At 37.3% G+C, this 21,357-nt stretch overlaps 1 protein-coding gene across 1 annotated transcript in view; it reads left to right on the top strand.

Annotated features, from left to right (window-relative positions):
- Positions 1-21,357, top strand: part of GABRG3 (gamma-aminobutyric acid type A receptor subunit gamma3) — a 341,124-nt gene that overhangs the window by 13,417 nt on the left and 306,350 nt on the right. Inside the window, exon 3 of the mRNA XM_075134904.1 lies at positions 4,988-5,055. Coding sequence (XP_074991005.1) covers positions 4,988-5,055 — 68 coding nt within the window. The remainder of the gene's footprint in view (positions 1-4,987; positions 5,056-21,357) is intronic.

Here is a 21,357-nt window from a genome sequence, read left to right as displayed (position 1 = left end):
CAGGCTGTACTAAGTGAAGAGCTTTGACTTCTATCTGTTCATTCTTTTCTGTGCAGGAAGAATTTTATTTTCCTTACTGATACCTTCGTAGAATCGTAGAATAGAATCATAGAATAACTTAGGTTGGAAAAGACCTTTAAGATCATTGAGTCCAACTGTAAACCTAACACTGCCAATTCCACCACGTAAGTGCCACATCTACACGTCCTTTAAATACCTCCAGGGATGGTGACTCAACACTTCCTGTTACTATGTCTTTCTTCAAATGTGGTAATTTGTCCTAAAATATAGAAGTTTTAGCTGACCACAATTACCCCTGAAAAGTGACTTGTTAGCATAGCAGTTTGTTTTACAGGAACAAACAGGTAATTAGATGTGGCCTATAAGGTCATGTAGGAAAATACTAATAGTCATCATCACTAACACAAAGTAAACATTAACACTATAATCACTACTAACATGGTTACCCATGACTGTGTAATGATTTATTACAGCTTTATCCCAATTTAAAAATAGCAATTTATGTGCTAATGAGATAATGTAAAATATCATTATAGAGTAATTTAAAAAAATATCTCATTACCATAGAGCCAATCTTGTTAGTTTTTTGCCTTCAGAAGTCTTGTGGAACTTAGACAGAGTTTAAGTGGTGGTGTATTTCTGGAACAGAGCTCATATTGTGTTTGTTATGTGGTTGTGTGCTTTCTAAAAATTTAGTGCTAATTGCTTTGCTTATATAAATACTGTATATTGATCCATAATATTTTTACCACCACTGTTTTGGGTAAAACCAGAATAATTTAGACCTGGGAGTTGCTTGAAAAATGTGAGAACGGTTAACTCTCAACAAAAATTAATTTTAATTTTATTTTAAAATTTATGAGAGCTTGGGTAATTCTACTTATGTTTAAATGAGCTTCCAATAAAAATATTTCTAAACATTAAACTTTCAGAAATAATTCTAAATATTTATGATTTGTGCAGAAACATAAATGTTATTTGGACAGACTTCAAATGTGGAGGAAGCTTTCTGTAGGAAGCAAGCAAAGTGGTTTCATTCATGAAATAAGCATCAATTCTGAATAGCGGAGATCTATCAAAAATTAAGAGATATTTTTAAAGGACAGGATAATTCAAAGTACTAAATAAGCATAATAAAATGTCAGAAACTTATTGCAGAATTTTTCCCTACATGACTTGTGAAATTGTATAACAATCCCTTTGTTCATTTCCTCAAAAGTATTTTAAAATTTTCCTGATTTATCAGTCAAGTTTTTTACATACAGCTTGCATATGTCCAAGAGTAAAGTCTTCACGGATTTTAATGGGATTCAAGCTCAGGTACTGTTTATTTCACCAGTGTAAGTCTATAAAGCAAGACTACACAAATCCTATAGTCGGCCTGCATGGGTATTTATGATCAGGGCATTATGCTAACTGTTTCTGTGTTTTGTTGTTGTCCAGACATACCTGACCTAGCTTTACACTAACTGGCTAAGTGTTCATCTGGCTTCTTAAGTGAGGTTTGCAGGCAGCGTTGAACTCACAACTCCTGTGGCTAGGCGTCTTTTGAACTGTCTAAAGTTTGTAGGCAAATTTGACTGGGATGTGTCTTTGCAATGTGATAATCACAAGGCTGACTGGAATATAAACAAACACTCTTTCTGTCTCAAAGCCATGGCATTTGTATCATATGGGGATTATTAGCTAAATATTGGCGTGACCTTTGTTTTGTCTGCAGATATTTTGATTGGCTTGATAAATCCCCTCCTCAATTAAAACCAATGTTTGAAGATGAAATGATTGTGATAAGCAGTTAGCTAACCTTAGATAGCACTGTGTAGCAGCGTAACACTGCAGTTACGTGGATGTGCTTACATTGTCTTTTAGGGAAAGTTAACTACCATATATTAAAGAATATTTCAAAGAACTTTGAGAAGGTTGATACATTTGTTGACAACCTTTAATTGCTCTTCTGCATGTCATACATGCATGGTTCTGCCAATAATTTTTCTAAGTTTCTGACAGCTCTTTAGAACTATTTTGGGCTGATGCCGATATCAAAATGGTACTGGAGCTGTGTATCCATTTGTAATCTTACTGCCAACTTTTAGTGAGGTATTAACACTTTTGTTGTTCAATCAACAAGACTGTGAGGACTTTCTTAGTGCAAAAAAAAAGGCTCCGTCTGCAGCTCAGCAACTCCATGCATGGCTTAAATCAGTCCATAAACTGAGTGTTCACAAATGCATGTAGTATACAGAAAAACTGAGCAGGCCTTGAAAAAATTGGTAATGTAACTATTTATGTCTTCCATAAAACTCAGTTTATTTTGAAGACTGGTAGAGGGTGAGTTCTTTCTAATAAGACATGATAACTTTAAGACTCAGTTATTTTCTTTTTCGTAATGCATTTTGGATGAAGTAATCTTAAAATCTTTGCCTCATTATGGGTGGTATTTTGAATTAAAATTCTATGATAAGAAATCTAAGATTTATATCTGATGGTTCTCCCAGGTTATATCTGTTTATATCCATGAGAAACCACATGCAACAAGAACTGTACTCTTCTGTCTGTTCTTTCAAAACCAGAAGACATATTTACCATACAATCGTACTACAGTTGTATTTTCTGCCTCTGCCTAGGAAAACAAAATATCATTCAAAGGAACTTTCAGTCTTTTTTGTTGTTGTAGTGATATAATAGCTTACCTGTATTTTTTTTTAATTTTTATTTTTAATTTGAATTTCACTGGCCATATCTGAGGCTAGATGCTGATTTAATTTGACAAAAGAAGTGGCTGCTGCTTAGTTTTCTTCTGCTTCAAGATTAGACCTTTATTGTGAGTAAGACCAAATTCTCTTCAGCATTAACAAGCAGTGCTTCATTTTTTTGCACTGGAAGAGAATTTGGCCCAGCACATTCAGGAAAAATGATCATCTCATAATCTATTTATATACTTAACTGCAATGATTAAACAAAAATGGATTCCAAGCACTGTGTTCTGGTCCTGAACTTTGTCCCTGATCCTGCCAAGATTCAATTGCATGCCAATTTACATCACTAAGTCTGGTCCCATTAATGTTCACCAGAACTCCTTAGTGTTGAACTTCCAGCTAGATATGTGCATAAGCCCTAAAAAGATCTGAGCCCTTTATTCCATGTATGCTATCTTGGTAAAAGAGGTAGCTGTAGTTCCCTGCTATTACCAATTCCTATGTAATGACATTTATTACTGCATTTTGAGGCAAGTCTCATTACCAGAAGCTTCTAGACTCCTATTTAGTTATTAGCTGAGTACAGTTAGAGTTGCATTAATCAGTTGTGCTTGTTCAGCTGAGTTCCGGTTTTCTTTTCCTGAAGGAAAGATGTGAGTTTATAAGCCAGTACTTCAGACAACTTGAAACCATGACCTTAAATAATGCTGGATGTTCTGACCATATGCAGTCAAAGAAGTGTGTGGTACTTAATGAATTAGAGAGAATGGTTATCGTCTTTAACCACTATTTGTACCCACTTTAATGTCTGTTTTTGCAACATTAGATCTAGTCTTCCTAATGATATGTGCATACCAAAGTCTTACATGACAAGCCAGCCTGCCTATTTTTTCCAGAATCATCTAACTTTTCAGGTACTTTAAAACTCCTTGGCATCTCATTGTTAGTCTGAAATTTGGGGCATGTGGGCAAAAATTATTCATCTTTACATGTGAAGATTCCTGTCTATCTTCAGCTTTGTGCCGGATGGCTTCTTAAGTTTTAGACAAATTAACTGTTATCCACCTGAGAGAAGCTTCCCACAGAACCGTGGTATTTAACTGTTCCTCACTTCTCTGCTCAGTGGCTTCCCTGAGGAAAGCTCTCTGAGTTTTGAGTGGCTGATGTACCTGCCTTTCCTTGTTCTAGGGGGCTTGGAGATTGGTGAAAAAAAGTCCTGAGTTCAGCATAGTTCCCAAACTTCAGTAGTTTGAATTGCGCTCTCGAGATTTTTGAAGGTGCCTCTATGGGAAAGGGAGATGTCTAACAGAAGCTGTTGGCCTACTAGAGCCAAGTTTGCATCAATTCTGACTATGCAGGTTAGAACAGGATTTATACTTACTTAGTTTTGGGTTGGCTAACCCTGGAGAAAGTAAAACACCAGTTTAGATCTCAATTTAGAGGTTAATGTGTACCCTGGGGGGTCAGAACGAGGGCAGTATAAGTAAAAAAACCAACGTGCCTTTCAGTGTAAGAGTGGCATTATTTTAAAGTTAGGCTATGTCACCAATAAGAGCTGAATAATGTTCAGTGGGTACACTGACGCCAAAGATGCTAAAAGGAAGATAAATCCTAGTAGCCTCAGCTAAAGAAAGGAGTACGGAGCTTGTCCTGGCCTATTAAGTCCCTGAAGTCTGCAAACATGGAAGATCTTGTGAGAAACTTGCATTGACTAAACCAAATCAAATTCAAAAACCTTTGGATGAATGAGTGCAAAGGCAATGTGGGCTGAAGGGAATGAGTCTAAATTGAAAGGAGAAGAGTTGCTTAGGTTTAGCTAAGTGGATTTCATAGTGATTTTACTCTAAGTTAGTATGATTTCAGGGCTGATGAGATGAGAAAATCTGGAAAGATTTTTTGTTGTGGAACAAACATGCTAAAGGACCTGCGTGTTGAGGCAATGGGAAAAAGTTTTATGCTGCATTATTTCTAGTTTCATGTCAGTCATCTTAGGTTTTGACTTTGAGCCACTGTGCTTAGCACTGAAAGTTTCTTTAACAAATTGCCATTGATATAAATAGGGATCGTGATGATAAAGTGGTACAGGCTGTAATTTACATCAATTTTTGTTGGGTAGAAGGAAAAGAACCTTGTCTTCCTGAAAAATACATAATCCATATTTCTCAGTAGTTCTACCTGAAGAGTAGACCTTATAGTTATCGGGGAAGAAAATATTTAAAGTGATTACTGATGTTTTCTGCAAAATAATATTAATTTTTTTTTCTTCACAGTAAAACCAACAGTTATTGATGTTGACATTTATGTCAACAGCATTGGTCCTGTATCATCAATAAATATGGTAAGTGACTTGCTAACAAAGATTTTTATCTGAACTGCTGGTCTTGGCATCAATACAAGCTTTTGAAAAAGACAATAAATACCACTGGCATAAATTGTTTTGATTGCTGATTTAGTTCTGTTTTCAGCTATAACTCTGTTTTTCGGATGACTCTTTTGTGTCTCTTCAAGAGAAGAACAAACCTACAAGCAATATTATACTGTGTTGTCTACCACAAAATGCTGGTAGATCTTGAATGGTAAAATAGCCATCTTAGGAAAAAATAAGTATGAAGCAAAGCTATTGTCAAGAAAAGTCTTGAATTAATGTTTCAAGAATCAATCAAATATACAGAGCTTCATAATGTGAGGTTAATGAGAGTCATCACATACTATCAGTATATTTATTTGATATTCATCATCTCTTCAGTGGTTACTTTTCTTTCACTGAGTTATCAGCAATCTTTAGCCTTAAAGTATAAATTTGAAGAAGTTACACGTAGCTGTACTGCATGTGTAAAGGCAGGAGAAACTGAAAGACTCTGTGTGATAGTGTGACAATAGTGAACCTAGCAAAACATAACAGTTGGTCAGTTGTTGTAGTCTTCTTAACTCCAGGACTTTCCTCAGTACTGCAGCAACACATTCATATTTAGAAAGCAAACTGGTTGTTTATGTAGCTATGGAGGTATGGGTTACTGTGGCTGCTCGTGCAACTTCAAGTTTGAATTCAGCACAGTATTCCTCTTTGTAAACTAGGCTGAATTTTTTCTTAATGCAACTTGGAAATGGAGGACATGCTAATATTTTAATTTACTTAAAGCTCTTATACTAACCTCTTCAAAGCAATGACTTTCTCTTGTTCCCAATGACATTCAAAGACTGCTGTGTACAATGGTCATATAAGAATCTAATAAATTCAATGCATGTATGTTTTGTATTTTTGGAACAAAAGCTCCTGAATTTGAAAGGTGGTCATTCAGCCAGATTGATTGTTTGGTTTTGCCTATGTATATGGGAGAGTGTAAATTATTGCAGCATGTCAAATACTCCCAGTATTTGGTCAGAGACTCTTATGCCCCCTGGCAATGGGAAATCTGGCAAGTAAAGACAGAACAAATTTTGTGCTGGGAACAACTTGGCCACATACTCAAAGAGTGTGAAATGTATTGGTCATATTTCATGTGAAGCACTCAATGTCAAGCAATGGGAGTACCTGCTCCATTCTTGAACTAATAAATAGCTAATTATCTTGCCCTTTTCTGTACCAAAATGACTTGTCCAGGGAATGATTTATCGGAAGATCTATTCTGCTTATGGTCCTCTGGCTTGCATTTACATATACTCTAGGAATGGGTACTTTGTTCAAAAGCCATGGGGACAATGGTGAGGATGCTTACTTTTCAAAGTCTTTTTGCTCTTTGCCTCTCTGAATTAGCTTGTGAGTAACATTTGGGGTACTGGAAATGTATGTGGAATAATTATTAAGAAAGCATTTGATTGGAACGGCTTCAGGTAGGAAGAAGGAAAAAATAATAATAGAAGGAACCAGTGGTTCTTGGAAGATTATTATGGCACAGTCAAAACATGCCTAGTTTACTTATCCCTTAACTTTGAGTTCAGGATATCTTATAGCACCAAGATGGAAAGATGCACCAATATATCAATTTAAAAAATGCATACTATATCTCTTTGATAGTAGACATTCTTATTAGGATAGTTAATGAGTGTATGGCATAGAGATATTTCTTGGTTACTGCTGAAAAATACTACATATAATCTGTACGGGCAGAATGATAAATAAAACAATGATGAAACATAAAATGTAGGTACCTGAAGTTTTAAGGACTCAAGTCAGCTTAAAGCTATATTTAAACTTTTGAATACAAATAGACCTTGTTTCAGATATGCTTGTGGACAGTATATCCCACTGAAACTGAATCTGAACTAGCCAAGCACTTTTGAGTTTTACTTCTGTTCTCAAACCTAATTATCAATATAGGAGATTAACATTAGGCACTCAAATGTAGCAAACTTTTGTCCAAAAGCTCAATTTCTGCTCTGTTACTTTGGAGTTTGTCCAAACTTACATGAGAGAGCAGAAATGAGTTCGCAGTCTCAAATTTACAATGAAGATGGGAAGTCCTCCTCACAAACCTACAAGCTATGGTGCTGTATAACTTATGTCTCCAGTGGCAGAACTGATAGAGGAGCTACTTTTCTACCCATTTGTGTTATTTCAACTGTTTGGCTGCAGTATGCAGTAGCTCTGTGATGCTCTACTGGAAAAAAAAATTAAACACTTTTTGGAATTAAAAATAATAATTAAAAAAAATCATTTATTTATTTTTAAGTAAGCAGTTTTTCATGTAGTCTGTGGACTGCTGGAGCATGGGTACACAAACAACTGAACAGAAACAGTAGCTGGAAATTACCTGTGGCAGAGGAAGAGGAAGGAAGGGACCATCTTCAGTCTGATTCCTGTCATATAACTGAACTCTCAAAAGGAGAGGAGTGTGTGTGAAAATCATGTACAGAATTTAGAATAGTATTCTGGAAGAAAAAAAAAAAAAGATTATTCTTGCAGAATTCTACATATGCTATATTTCTCAGCAGGACAGGAACTTTTAGCTATTCTCCCCTAAATTATTATTAAAAGTTGAGCTATTCTGTCAAGGCAACTCGGCAAGATGATAGTTGATTGAGCAAAAAGAAAGATGATTACATTGATTTCTATCTCTTCTATTTCAAGAGTGAGATCATCAACATGTACAAGGAGGACTTCCCTGCTGTGTACTTCCAAACTTAGCTCTTAGCTCTATCACTTTTTTCTTAATCTGCAGCACTTCTGAGGGAAAATCATGTGGAGCTTCTCTAGAGATTAAACTCTACAGGTATATTTTCTTATCAGCTTTCATCAGTGCTTTTCATCCTGTGGGTGAAACCTACGAAGTAAAATAATTTATTTTAAATTATCTATTCAATGGGTGTTCAGTTGAATGTTCAAGCCAATTTTGTAGAGCAAAGCTTTTCAGATGTCAATAACTTTGTTGTAATTATGGTTAGACTTGAGTATGAATATTAATATCTCACTGTTTCTTTAACAGTCAGGAAAAAGACAGTTGCTACCAGACACCTACCTACAGCAAAGATAACCTCAGATGAATTTTATATGAATATTTGTGGCCCTGAGGAAAAAGAAATCTCTTGGACTGAGGCTGGATGTGCCACAAGTGCAAGAAATGTTAGGAATCCCTTCAAAAAGGCTTGTAGTCAAGGGAAAGATAATGTTCTCTGTGACAAAGATGGCGTAATCTACAGGAATATATGCCTCACCCTGTATTCCAGACTGTTTGCAGAGGGTTTATGCCACTTCCCCTAAAGGCCTTACCAATGATTCATTTCCTAGTTGCTTTCAAAAATACCTATTTAGAACCTCAAGATTTCCAGAAAAAACAGGATTGTGAGAAGGTAATGTAGATGCTTTTCTATTAGAGGCTCATCATTATAACATCTTTATGATGACAATAGAAACTTGTTTTCTGGATAGACAGTGGTGACTCTTCCTTTGTCTGTGACATGGAAGATTTCTTTGGGGCACAGTCTAAAAAAAGCTAGTGTTAAGTAGCAAGAAATAGCAATTGTGTAAGAATAAAGAAGTAAAAGCAGGCTGAATAATGAACTGAGTGATACGAGGAGGTAGTCTCAAGTGGCAGTGGCTTTGAAGAAGAAAGTAATTTCAGCATTTTGAGCTATGGCATGATGTTATGAAATGACAGAAATGATTAATACTAGACAAGAGTATTTTGAAACTTAAAACTCTGAGATGTTTGAATGCCCATTCAAAATTTTTAGGGTGGCTTTTTAACAGATAAAAGCCATCTATTGCATAAATACCTTGATGCCTGTCCTTTATCAAAAGCATAATAGTATGTGAGCTTGGACTGATTTAAAAGAAACATAAACTGTGATTTAAAAGTAAATGACACATCTGTTCTGAGCCAAATTAGATCTTCCTGTGTGCATATTATATCCCTTTGTCTTGGTTTTCATCTCTTCATAAAGTAAGTTATGGAAATCTGCAACTTGCCATTTCATGTTACAGTGTCATTAAAGACCCTGACTTATAGGATGCAATATTCATATCTATCGGAAGATTTTTTTCAACCTTTTCTGTATTTAAAAACTTTGTTATCTGTGTAATCATAATGAACATGCTTCCACTGCTGTTAGGGGTATTCTAAGTGAGTTTTTTAAATTTGAAAATTCATCTGCGATCTTGTTTTTATTTTTTCCCCAAACTTTGTATTGTAAAAGAGGTGTATGAAATCCAGATCACTCAGTTTTCATATCTTAGTGTCTTTTTTTTTAACACTTCCCATTCAAAATGGTGTCCAGGAAGCATATGCTTTTGCATTAAAATCCATGCTCCAATGTTTGTCAACAGCCCAGTTCTTGTCAACAACAGCAAAGGTTTATAAGTTGCTTTATAAAACTTAGATCTTAATGTGGCTTACTGTAGCCTGGTTTTCTACAGGTAAGCAGTACTGGCTTGAGTATAAAAGAACAGAAAAAGGAGAGAGACCATGTCAATACGCAAAGTGGGAATCGGATGTAACTGATGGCAAAAAAAAATCCCCTAGAAGTAGCTTTGTGTGACAGAAATGCAAACACACTGATATTACACAGACTATTAAATCTTAATAGCATCAAAGTCTGTGTGTTTGTGTGTACACACATATAGTCTTAACTGAGTAGCTACGGGAACCCGAGGCTGCAGCACAAGTTGCTGGTGAAGGAAGAATGTGACTTCTATATGGTTTTAGCAATTGGAATCTCATTTTAATGCGGCTGTACAGAAAGTATGTTGAAGAGACAGTGTGAGAAACAAGCTTATAAACTGTACTTATCTGTTCATAAAACTATTAATTGGTTATCATCTGCTGGATATATGCTCATTTATTTATTCTCAGGTAATCTGAAAAGGTAATTCATAGAGTCTTTCTTTTGTGTGTTTCATCACTTCATTCTTTTGTGTCCACTCTCTAGGCTATGTTGTATATCTTTATGGATACTGTATTTCCCTTTTGTTCAATTAAGTGTTGTAGAATAAAAGCAATATTTACTCTTTTTTTGCCCCTTGATGTATTGATAGACTTCTCAGAACTTCAGTTTCAAAGTCCCCACATGCTCATTTTGCTTCTCGACTAGACATGATAGGCATTTAAAAGAATAATCTTGATGTGGAGACTTGTCTAAAATATTATTCAGAGCTTATAATTAAGTCTGAATTTCTTGCATATTTTTAGTCTCTGTGTCTATTTACTTGATAGTTAAAACTATTGTTGGAGCATCTGCAATTATAGAAACATAACCTGGTGAATCTTTTCATAATAAGGCAAAGCTAATTTAAATCCAGATTTCTTCTGTTTTTCACCCCACTGTGTAGCCCCAAATATTTCCTTTACAGATGGCTTCTCAAAGATAATGAAGACACTATTTCAGCACAAACCTGATATCCTGTTGTTCATTGTTAACTTGGAGTGTTTTTTTCTAACTGTGTCTCGCTGTCTATTTGTAAAGCAATTGTGTAGGGAAGTGGTTTCTGTTATTTCTGAGGGGTGAGTTTTCCAGTTGGTGAGTTCTGTTCATCTCTAAAATAATGGAATACCTTGGGATGTTTGTATTTTTCCCTGCAAATTTTACAAGCTTCTTTTTTGCTCTGTGACCTAAGAGAACACTCAAGTAAGTCCTGGATTAAATTTTAGTTTGAGTGGGTCTGTTCATTTATGAGGACTAAGATACTAATCATACACTTAACCATTTTGCTAGATTATGATCAAGTTACTATTCTTGTTTCTACAGCATAGTTATATACTGTCATTAAGTTTGCATCACTCCTGATAAAAAAGGTATGAATAATAGAAAACTTTTAAGCTGCATGGATTTTTGCTGATAAATCAAAATCACCTCACATACAGACTCATTCTTTTTGCTTCAAGCTGCGGCAGTCAATGCCTCGCTGTGAAAATGTTTCTGGGAGGTAGTAGTAATAAGCTGAAACTTGAGTCTATTTATGACTTCTGTTCCACCATGGAGCTTGTGAGAGGCTAATATAATCTCAAAAGTGAAACAGAGTGGAAAGGAGGAAGCTGAAGGGAAAAAAGTGAGTATGGATTGATTTTTTCACATATCACCTTGGCAGCTTCTCCTTTTGGTCTCCTCTAGAGCCCCACTTTGTGTAAGTAAAGTATGACCTAGCTGATAGACACTTGGATAAAGGCGTTAGGCTGCCCTTGTTCGAGGTGCAATGGGATGGACTAGCATAATGTTCATTTTTCTGTAACGATGCTTGTGTACTGTGATGTGTAGCAGTAAAATACTTATTGCTATGATTTACTACATTGGCAGGAAATCCAGTTTGCTTCTTGGAGGAATGATAGGTTCTGTCACAAGTCTTTGGTAATGGACTGATCTTCTGTCTGCTAGTCTGTCTTATCAGAGTTCAAGCAGATTGTCAAATATGGATGACTTAGCCTTAGTGTGGTCTCAAAAGGTCTGTAACAAATGAGCAATTTACTTTCAGTAATATAGGAGAATGAAATGTCTCATCTGCTCAGTAATGGGCATTGCAAAAAGATCTGAGGAACAGCTGGACTGAATGTTTTTTCCATAGTTGAACAGTGCTACAGTATGTAACAGGTACCTCATCTTTGAGCGAATGGATTGGGCTTTGTATAAAGTATGGAAAGAAACTACTTTCCAGCCTGATGCCAGTTCTTATGCCTGATTTCTCCCACTTCAATAACCTATTTATTGGGCCTGCAGATCCTAGGCTTAACAGTAAGTGGTACCCACCATTACAGTTCCTTTAGAAAGTAACAGTTGCCTTCCTTGTCTATCCAGTGCTACATAGCTTCACTTTCTTTATTGACAACATTTGGGAAAGTTAATTCATAAAAGCTATACTAAATTCCTGCAAAGGATATTGAATTACTTTAGGGTAAATTGAGGGTCTTTTTGCCTAAATCAATTTAGTTTTTAAGTGGTGAAGCATTTATCAACCTTGTTTTAGAGCTTGAGCTTTCCGTGATTGCTCCATGAAAGAGTAATTACTCTTGTGTTGACCTGTTTATTGGATTCCTGCATGATATTGACATAATTTAAACCATGGTTTTAAGAGTTTGGTCCTCCTTAGTTCTTTCAGTGATGGATTTACCCAAGAAGCAGATGAATGTTGCTGATTGGTTCTGTGAATAATAGAGCAGTCCTAATGACAATTTTTTGTAAAATTTCATAGTATAAAGTTTTGGGAATACAGACCGAGCCATCACAGCAACCATAGATTCCAGTGCCATCACAAATGTGCTTGTAGTTAGGAAGGAACATCTGAATACAATGTGACCGCACATAGTCCCTAATTGGGTCACAGAAGAGTCTTCATGTTTCTGTAAGGTTTTTTGGTTGGTAAAAAAATCATAGAATCATAGAATGGTTTGGGTTGGAAGGGACCTTAAAGGCCATCTAGTTCCAACCCCCCTGCCATGGGCAGGGACACCTTCCACTAGACCAGGTTGCTCAAAGCCCCACCCAACCTGGTCTTGAACACTTCCAGGCATGGGGCATCCACAGCTTCTCTGGGCAACCTGTGCCAGTGCCTCACTCCACCCTCATAGTGAAGAATTTCTTCCTTACATCTAATCTAAATCTACCCTCTTTCAGTTTAAAGCCATTACCCCTTGTCCTACCACTACATGCCCTTGTAAAAAGTCCCTCTCCAGCTTCCTTGTAGGCCCCCTTCAGGTACTGGAAGGCTGCTGTAAGGTCTGCCCGGAGCCTTCTCTTCTCCAGGCTGAACAACCCCAACTCTCTCAACCTGTCTTCATAGGAGAGGTGCTCCAGCCTTCTGATCATCTTTGTGGCCCTCCTCAGGACTCGCTCCAACAGGTCCATGTCCTTCTTATGTTGGGGGCCCCAGAATGCAGTGCTCCAGGTGGGCTGTCACAAAAGCAGAGTAGAGGGGGAGAATCACCTCCCTCAACTTGCTGGTCACGCTTCTTTTGATGCAGCCCAGGATAGAGTTGGGTTTCTGGGCTGCAAGCACACATTGAACTTCTCGTCAACCAACACCCCCAAGTCCTTCTCCTCAGGGCTGCTCTCAATCCATTCTCTGCTCAGCCTGTATTTGTGCTTGGGATTGCCCAGATCCATGTGCAGGACCTTGCACTTGGCCTTTTGAACTTCCTGAGGTTCGCACGGGCCCACCTCTCAAGCCTGTCAAGGTCCCTCGGGATGGCATCCCTTCCCTCCAGCATGTCGACCGCACCACACAGCTTGCTATCGTCCACAAAGTTGCTGAGGGTGTGCTCGATCCCACTGTCCATGTCGCTGACAAAGGTGTTAAACGGTGCTAGTCCCAATACCAACCCCTGAGGAACGCCACTCATCACTGGTCTCCACTTGGACATCGAGCCATTGACCACAACTCTTTGAGTGTGACCAACCAGCCAATTCCTTATTCATCGTGTGGTCCATCCATCAAATCCATGTCTCTCCAATTTAGAGACAATGACGTTGTGCGGGACAGTGTCAAATGAATACTATTCATCAGTGTCATTTAAATATCAGAACAATGCCCTTCATTTTTCACACCATTCTTACAATGAATAAAATGCAGAAGAACCCATGTACCTTAATTTTTTTCCACATAAGACCTTGTCATTAGTCTAATTAGACATAATTTCCTTTATTGTCTCATTGCTGAAAAATAAGGTTTAGAGAATTGTATTCCATTTCCATTGTATTCCATTTCCATTTGTATTTCCATTTGTATTCCATTTCCATAAAGTTTTTTTAGTGAGCATGGTGTCCCTTGACTCTTAAGTACTTTCAGACATGCTTTTTCTGGTACAGACAAGGTATTTCTGCTGAGTGACTACACAGAACTGAAGAATAAAACAAATGCTTGGTTTCTGCAATTAAATAGGTCTGCAGAATGGAGGGATGTATCTATATCCCAACACCTTTTGTTAACATCATACACTTTTCTCCTTTTAAATCACTGTAGTCTTCATTTGTTACTTTCTTGATCTGGAAAAGGGACTTTTATGTGGTCAAAAATAGTGATATTCTAGGTTCTTTGTACGTTTTTGTAGGTTTCTTGCTCAGAGCTCTCTCCACCTCTGTCTTCTTGTGCATGTGCTTTTCGTTAGACTTGTAAGATGCAAGTGGTTCTGCTATATGCTGTGTTGGACAAGCTGTTTTCTGCCTTTAAAACTGCTATCTCCTCCAGAAACTTGTGTCTCTTTTCCTGCTCCACAAGTGACATTTGCAACCCTTGAATGCTGAAGAAATTTGGTGAGTGGAAGATGTTTTTGTAACTATTATTAGCTTTTTGCATACTACACAGAAGCAGACAATTTTGACCATAGAGTTTTGGATGTGTTTTAGTTAAACATCATAGGTATTACAGTGAAGTAGAGTCACTCCATTAAAAATAGCAACAAACATTTTAATGTTAATATAATAATTTTACTAAGTGGTTTTTTTTAAGTTTTAGATGGTAAAGATAAGGAAACTGTTCAGGGGTCTAAGAGATTAAATTCTCAAGGCTGTTGTGAGAAGCTGCTACCTTCCTTTCTGACTGTTTTCTGTGCTTACCCCAAGGCTAGCTGTGTATGCTCGGAGCTTATCCAGGAAATTGCATTCCTTGGGAGACTTAGGAGAGGGATAACCTATTCTTGCTTTCTCTGACTTGCAATTGGCATGTTTTGCAAAGAGAATAGAACTTTCAAAAGTGTTTAAGGAACTTAGTCATGGGAAGTATTAAATACCTAGCTACATTAACCTGTTGTAATTCTTATACATATGACTTGACAAATTGAGGGCCATTTTCACAAAGATATGAAGGTGTCAAGCTCTTTCTTACAGTGCCTAACTTACCATAAATGTCAATGGTTGTTAAATACTTGTATCAGTCTGAGCTCCACTGATATTTTCCTTGCATAGATAGTGAATACTTGATTCAGGTGGAATTAGAAATTTAGAAGAAATCTGTATAATTCTTGGCACTTTCTGTAAGTATTCTTCCATAGGAATTCTGGTCTTAAAAAAAAATGTTGTAATAATAGGGTTATTGTACCTGTTGTGATCTGAGTTTTAAAAAAGCAAAGTTTGAAGGAAGGAAATTAGACCAGCTGTTATAAAGAAGGTATATTTGGAAAAATGGAGAAAACCTTGGTCAAGCAGTCACTTCATCATGTTTGACATAGACACAGTGATGATTGTACTGTTATGTCATCTGCTTCTGTATTAATATTCTTCTGTGAAGCCAAAAGTTCTTGTGAAGACTGTATGGGAGAAACAGAACAAATATGATGCATCACAGTGAATTGTAAAAAGGAGGAAAGACAAAAATGGTTGGCTACTATTTTGAGAACATTTCGTAAGACAGCCATGCTGTTTCAGATCTCCTGGTCATTATCCTTGAGAGAGATTACTAAAACCTTCAAAAGAAGAAGCCTGGAAACTAAATTTCGTAATTGTGTTGAATATGGAAAGCACAAGCTCAGTAGTGGCATTGCTTTTATGTCTCTCTACAACTTGTGCTCCTGGTAACCTCTGCAAGTGGTAACTACTCATCACCTTTCCTCTTCATTGCACCTTTTCCTGATTCAGTTGTACATACTAATCTTTATCTTGACTGTCCGTTGATTAGTGTAACTTATTTTTACCCAGAACATATTCATCTCAACAGGTTTGAAGCTTGCGATGTGTCTCTCGGATCAGAAAAAGGGCTAGTGTGCCCAAGATTTTGTGATTTTTTTCCGGCTGTATTGTTTACCTCTGTTTTCAGACCTTGCATCTCAAAATCATTCTTGGTAACAGTAGCTAGTGGACTCAAGGGATAGTGAGCTTTGGCTGATAGTTCACGTTTGGTAAAGTGTGTCGGATAACTGACACAAAGAAATAACGGCCATCTGCTTACACACACTCTATATATCAGACTCTGATATTTCTGTGCTTTCAAATGGCTTTTCAGGTGGGTATTTCCCCGAGGTATATTTACTGCAGCATGCACAGTATGTTTTTTCCGTTACCTAGAAGGCTTATAGATTGAGGTTGAATTACAAGGCAATCAAAATTGTGAACTGTAGAAAGGTATGACCTTAGTCTTTCAATTTATAGAGATTATTATATTGTAATAAAACATCTTTTTGTCTAATAATGTCAGTTACTTAATTTTACTGCTTTTAGTAATTGAAGAATTGAGATCACCAAGCTGCTTGCTGGTCTTCTCTGCTGCAAATGGAAATGAAAAATTTCCTCCTGTATTACTTATCTGCCTCAGTCTTGGTCTTCATTTCTCTGGGTGAAATTGTCACTTGATCACATGCTCACTAAACATCTGGCCATCTTTAAGGCAAAGCAGTTTCAATTTTCCTAAATTGGACTTCATGCATTATGCAAACGTTACTTCATTAGACACTGAGATGAGCTATCAAGCTATATTGTTTGGTCAGAATAATGTAGGCTTGCCTCTCCTCTCGATGCTGGTTTGAAATCAAACTAACAATTTTGGATAAATTCAGTTCGTGCAATCATTTTTGCTTGTCATTCAATTAGGGCATACATAGGGATCTAGGTAAATGATTTTGTCTCTGTTCATGACTTATGCTGATACCTATGTGCAATGTGTGAAACAGCATAAACAATAAAAGAGCTAAATTAATCTCTCAGGAAGTGAATGGAACTATGCCAGGCATAAATTTGAGCCACGTTCTCCTAAAATATTCCACACTGAGAGGCCAATAAAAAGATCCAAAGTAATCCAAAGTTCATTTTGGTAGTAGAACATATTGGATCCTCACTGCCTTCTGTCTTCTCTTTTAATTTGCACTATTGTGGAGAGTGCAAAGTGAAACACCAGTAAATTGGGGAATTTCTTCTGTGCTGGATGGGACCGAATAAACAGGTGATGTGTACAGCAGCGACGGATCTGCCTGGTGCTTAATATTGTGCTCTGAATTCCACAGGGGGCCCAGGTTCTCACCTGATGTAAATGGCTGACTGCATCGACATAAATGGAAATGTGCTGATCTGTGCTAGTCCATAGCCTGCTGCTTTCAGGTTTCTTTTTTCCTAAGTTCTTTTCATTGTTTCCAGATTAAAAGGTTAGGTATGAGGACCTTTTTTTTTACATAATACTATAACATTCTTTTGTAAAGTGTATTAAATAAAAAAAAAAAAAAAAAGAAAAAAACAAAGTCTGCAAGATTGTCTGATTACACTCACCTAAAAGCTGCTAAGTTTATCTTCCTTATTTTCCCTGCAATGTGTTCTCTAACCCTCTGGTGTCTGAAACTGTGTTTATGTAAATACGGCTGAGCATTTCTTTGCCATCTGGATGGTACTGTAAGAATGGTATAAAGAAAAGGAAAGTGAAAACAAATGTAGGAAGCCTAGGAGAACGCCTTAAAAAGATAAAATTGGACCTACATTTTGAGAGCTGCCTAACTGGATCAGCACACAAAGCTTTTGACAGGTTGTGGCACAGCTAGATTAGCCAACTGCAAAGAGGCAGATTAAAAGAATTGTTTAGGAGTTTCTTTTGGATTTCCAAAAAGTCTGGCTAAACTGGTATCGTGTGAATGTTCTAGCTAAAGGGAACAATGATAGGTGATGCATTGAATGGTCAACTTGTGCTTTTTCTTCGGTTTAGCTGAAACTTTTGCTGACATAGCAGTGTTTAGGACTGTGACTTCTTTCAAAATACCTCACCAAAAAAGCCGTCAACTAGAGTATCAAGTAAAAGCGTTTTGCTCATAAAGCCCATTGTGCTTGGAGAATCAGCAGCTGGGTACAATTCTTGGGTACAGAAGTACCTGTGCTAGCAGTTACATTTGGTGGCATTGTGCAAGTAAAACTGTATCAGCAGATTGAGAGGGTAAGCTTATTTAGTAGGAAAAATATAAACATCAATTTACTTCTCACATAGAAAAACTCCATACTTTCCTAGGTCTCATGCACCTGGAAATGCTTTTTTTTTTTCTGTTGTTAATATGTCTTAGCCTGTATATATATATATGCTGTGATAACATATTAGCATCTTGCAAATTTTGAACTCTCCATAGGTGTAGAGTTACAAGGGTCTTTGTAAAGCTCTTTGAATAAAATGACAAACAAACCAGCAATCAAAAACTTAATTAAAAAAAAATGAGGGACATGCCAAAAATCTGTCAGTTCCTAAATAAGTGACCTGATTTATGCCGAGTTGTCAATTATGTCTAATTGAACTTTACAAGGCTCAGCTTCCATTTTCTTTCAGAATTTGAAGCTTTTCCATGGGTTAAATCTCCAGTTGTTTTAATTGAGTATTTTCTAGGATGAGATGTAGGACAGGGTCAGTTTTACTTAGAAAACTGTAGATAATTTTAGCCTTACCTAGTAATTTGTTCCTGTGGAACTATCCTGGGTTATAAAATTACAAGAAAAATTGTGATATAAGGGTATAAGTACTTGGGGTTGATGTTATAATCTAATTGAACCTCTATATAATATTTTTCTTTATAAATACTGGTTTTCATCTGAGTATTGTGAAGATTTGGGGTAAACTTTTCAACAGCAGATATCCATCACAAAACTTTTATTTGTCAAAAGCAGTTCAGACAGTGGTTTCACTATTTCTGAAACAAAACCAGAAAGAAGCATTGTCTTCACATTCAAAAGTGAGCAACCCTCCTCCTCTTCCCAAACTTTTTACTACCTCATGCTAGTTAGAAAGGACATTAAATTTTAAGGCTTTGGGGAGGAGGGAGAGAGAGAATGGTGCATTTCCTTTATGTCAGAGATGCCTTCTGTTGTCATTGTGAAAATCTGCCTGCAAGTCTGTTTGCACATGCTCTGCAGAGATAAATGATTTTAGCAGCTTAAATCCCTTGATTCCACCTGTGTTGCATATGTTTCAGTGTGAGTGTGGCCCCGATTTCCCAGAGAGCTTACATTCGAGCTGCTGCAGCTGATGTGAAAGAACAGTATCTGTGCTCCTAGTGATCTTGCTGCACCGCAGCAGCAGGGAGCAGGGAGTTGCCTGATTGCAACGGACAGGGGACTAGGGCTAGTGTCTGGTGCTGGAATGCATGAAATAAACGTGAGAAGAACTGACTGAGACATGGGTGTTTTGAAGAGGGTAAAAGACTGAGGGCTAGCTGAGTGTAATGAATAGGAGTGGACTGAAGAGTTGGGGTACGGAGAAATCAGGATTGGAGGGAAAAAGAAAGAGCAGAGTGAAAAGAAAAGGGACATGCCAGGGAGAATGGATGGGAAAGTCTATTAGTAGAGCCTTCATGTTCCTCTAAAGTCTAAGGGGGAATTCAAGGCCATACTCATATTCCTTTTCATAGCTGTGTGCAAGTTTGGATATAAGCATCTTGATTGTTTTATTCATATTGCCTATGGGGACGGCTATCGGCTATGAACTAGTGTCCAACTATTTTGCCTTATGTGGGCAGCCAACTGAGTCGCTCTGGAGGTGGAGTGAATGTGCAGGGCCAGTGTATAACTGGAAAGATGACCACATGATCTAGGCTTAGGCCTGGATATGGTTAATCCAAAAGAACTGTACAGGTGTAATCCCAAATGCCTTGCCATTCTTATGCTGACATTAATGAAATGAAATGCACTGGCAAACTTTCCTAGTCCTCAAAGGGAATGGCAAGCAGTAGTTAATAGTTACTGGGGACTAAGATGGTCATTTAGCTCAAACAGAGCTCACTGTGACAGAGCTAATATTTTGAACTCTGTTTATTTACCTACAGAAATCAAGATATGGTGGCATGTAACAGATTGTTTTGTACATAAAAAGCTAGGAAAGTATTCACAGAAGTTATATTTAAAGACTTTTTGGGATTGAAAAGTCAATGTTATGGTTGACTTTTTTGCTCACATGCACTCAAGCATGATAATGCAGTCCTGCATTTCATGGTAATCCATGTTTATGCAAAACCAGTTTCTCCTCCAGCATGCACAAAGCTTCTCTGGTCTGGGACTCTTTGTTCATTAAAGGAGATTTCTCTTTATTGCTATTGCAGTACCAGTGGGTGTTTGTAGGGAGGCAACAGGAAGGTCTTGAGGTTGAAGCAGCAGAATGCTGCTCCAGGAGAACTAGATCCTGCTTCTGCCGAAGAAAATTTGGTAGGACAAGGGACAAGATGTTTTTAGCAAACTTCTCAAAATGGCTATTAATTGGATGTTCCTCACTTTAAGAACCTAATTTGACACTCTGTGATTTGATATACAGCAGTGCAATAGATACTGAGCTGATGACTGTTGAATATAAATCCTATGGCATTATATATTACCTAATAGAAAACACTCTGAAAAAAACCAAGAAAACTTCGTTTCGAGCACCTAAAAGTTCTGTGAACTTTTTATTTAATTTCTTCCTCTGAGAGTATGATGAGACTTTTCTGAAACTCCTTTTCTGAGCAAACATCTAGGAAGATGAGTGAGTGTTAGCCCACTTGACATATATTTCTTGGCAGATACGAAGACTAAGTGGACGGAAAGGACCTTCATGAAATTCTGGACTTTCCTTATATTTCTTACTGTAAATTGGTGTTAGCTACATTCATGGGCTTTCCTGAAAGAACTAGAAAATAGGGGCTTCCAGTTGGCATTTCTTCCATACACAACTGAGGAACGCTTTGTCTTGTCCTCTTCTTAACTATCTTCTTCTGTTTGCAGCTGAAAGGTATAAGTTCTTCTGCAATGAGGCATGATTTAGGTAAGGCTTAATATCCTGTTGTTTAAAAAAAGTGTTTTTATTTCTTTAATAGCTCAGTCATGGATTTCTGGGATGGCCAGTGAAAGTAGCTTTAAGACTTAAAAGGCATTCTTCACTGGTACTGTATCCGGTGCAGGTGTAGTTCCATCTTTGGTGAAATGCTTGAATTAATAATAGCTTTTTTGTATCTGTGTAGAGGAGGTGTTGGAAATGGCTAGGGATCTCACTTTCTGGTGGAAATTCCTTTTTTTTTTCCACACAGAATCCACCTACGCATTACCTGACAAAAAGTTTTCGAAGGATGGATTGCCTGCATGTTGTTTGACTACATCTGTTTCAGGACAGAAACATTTGTAAAACGAATAAACTGGACAAAACAAAGTTACCTGAAACTCATCTAGACACTGCTGCGGTCAACAGGAGATGCGCCTGCAAGAAGTGCTGCAGCCTGCTCTGGGGCAGAAGGGCAGCTGGGTGCTGGGAGCTGGTTGATGAGAATGGGCAGATTGCTTTTGTTGTTTTTTCAATAAACTGTAAATT

Source organism: Calonectris borealis, chromosome 1, assembly GCF_964195595.1.
Source record: "Calonectris borealis chromosome 1, bCalBor7.hap1.2, whole genome shotgun sequence".
Taxonomy (NCBI): Eukaryota; Metazoa; Chordata; class Aves; order Procellariiformes; family Procellariidae; genus Calonectris; species Calonectris borealis.
The sequence above is the reverse complement of the archived record's forward strand: the minus strand, read 5'-3'. Positions and strand labels throughout refer to the sequence as shown.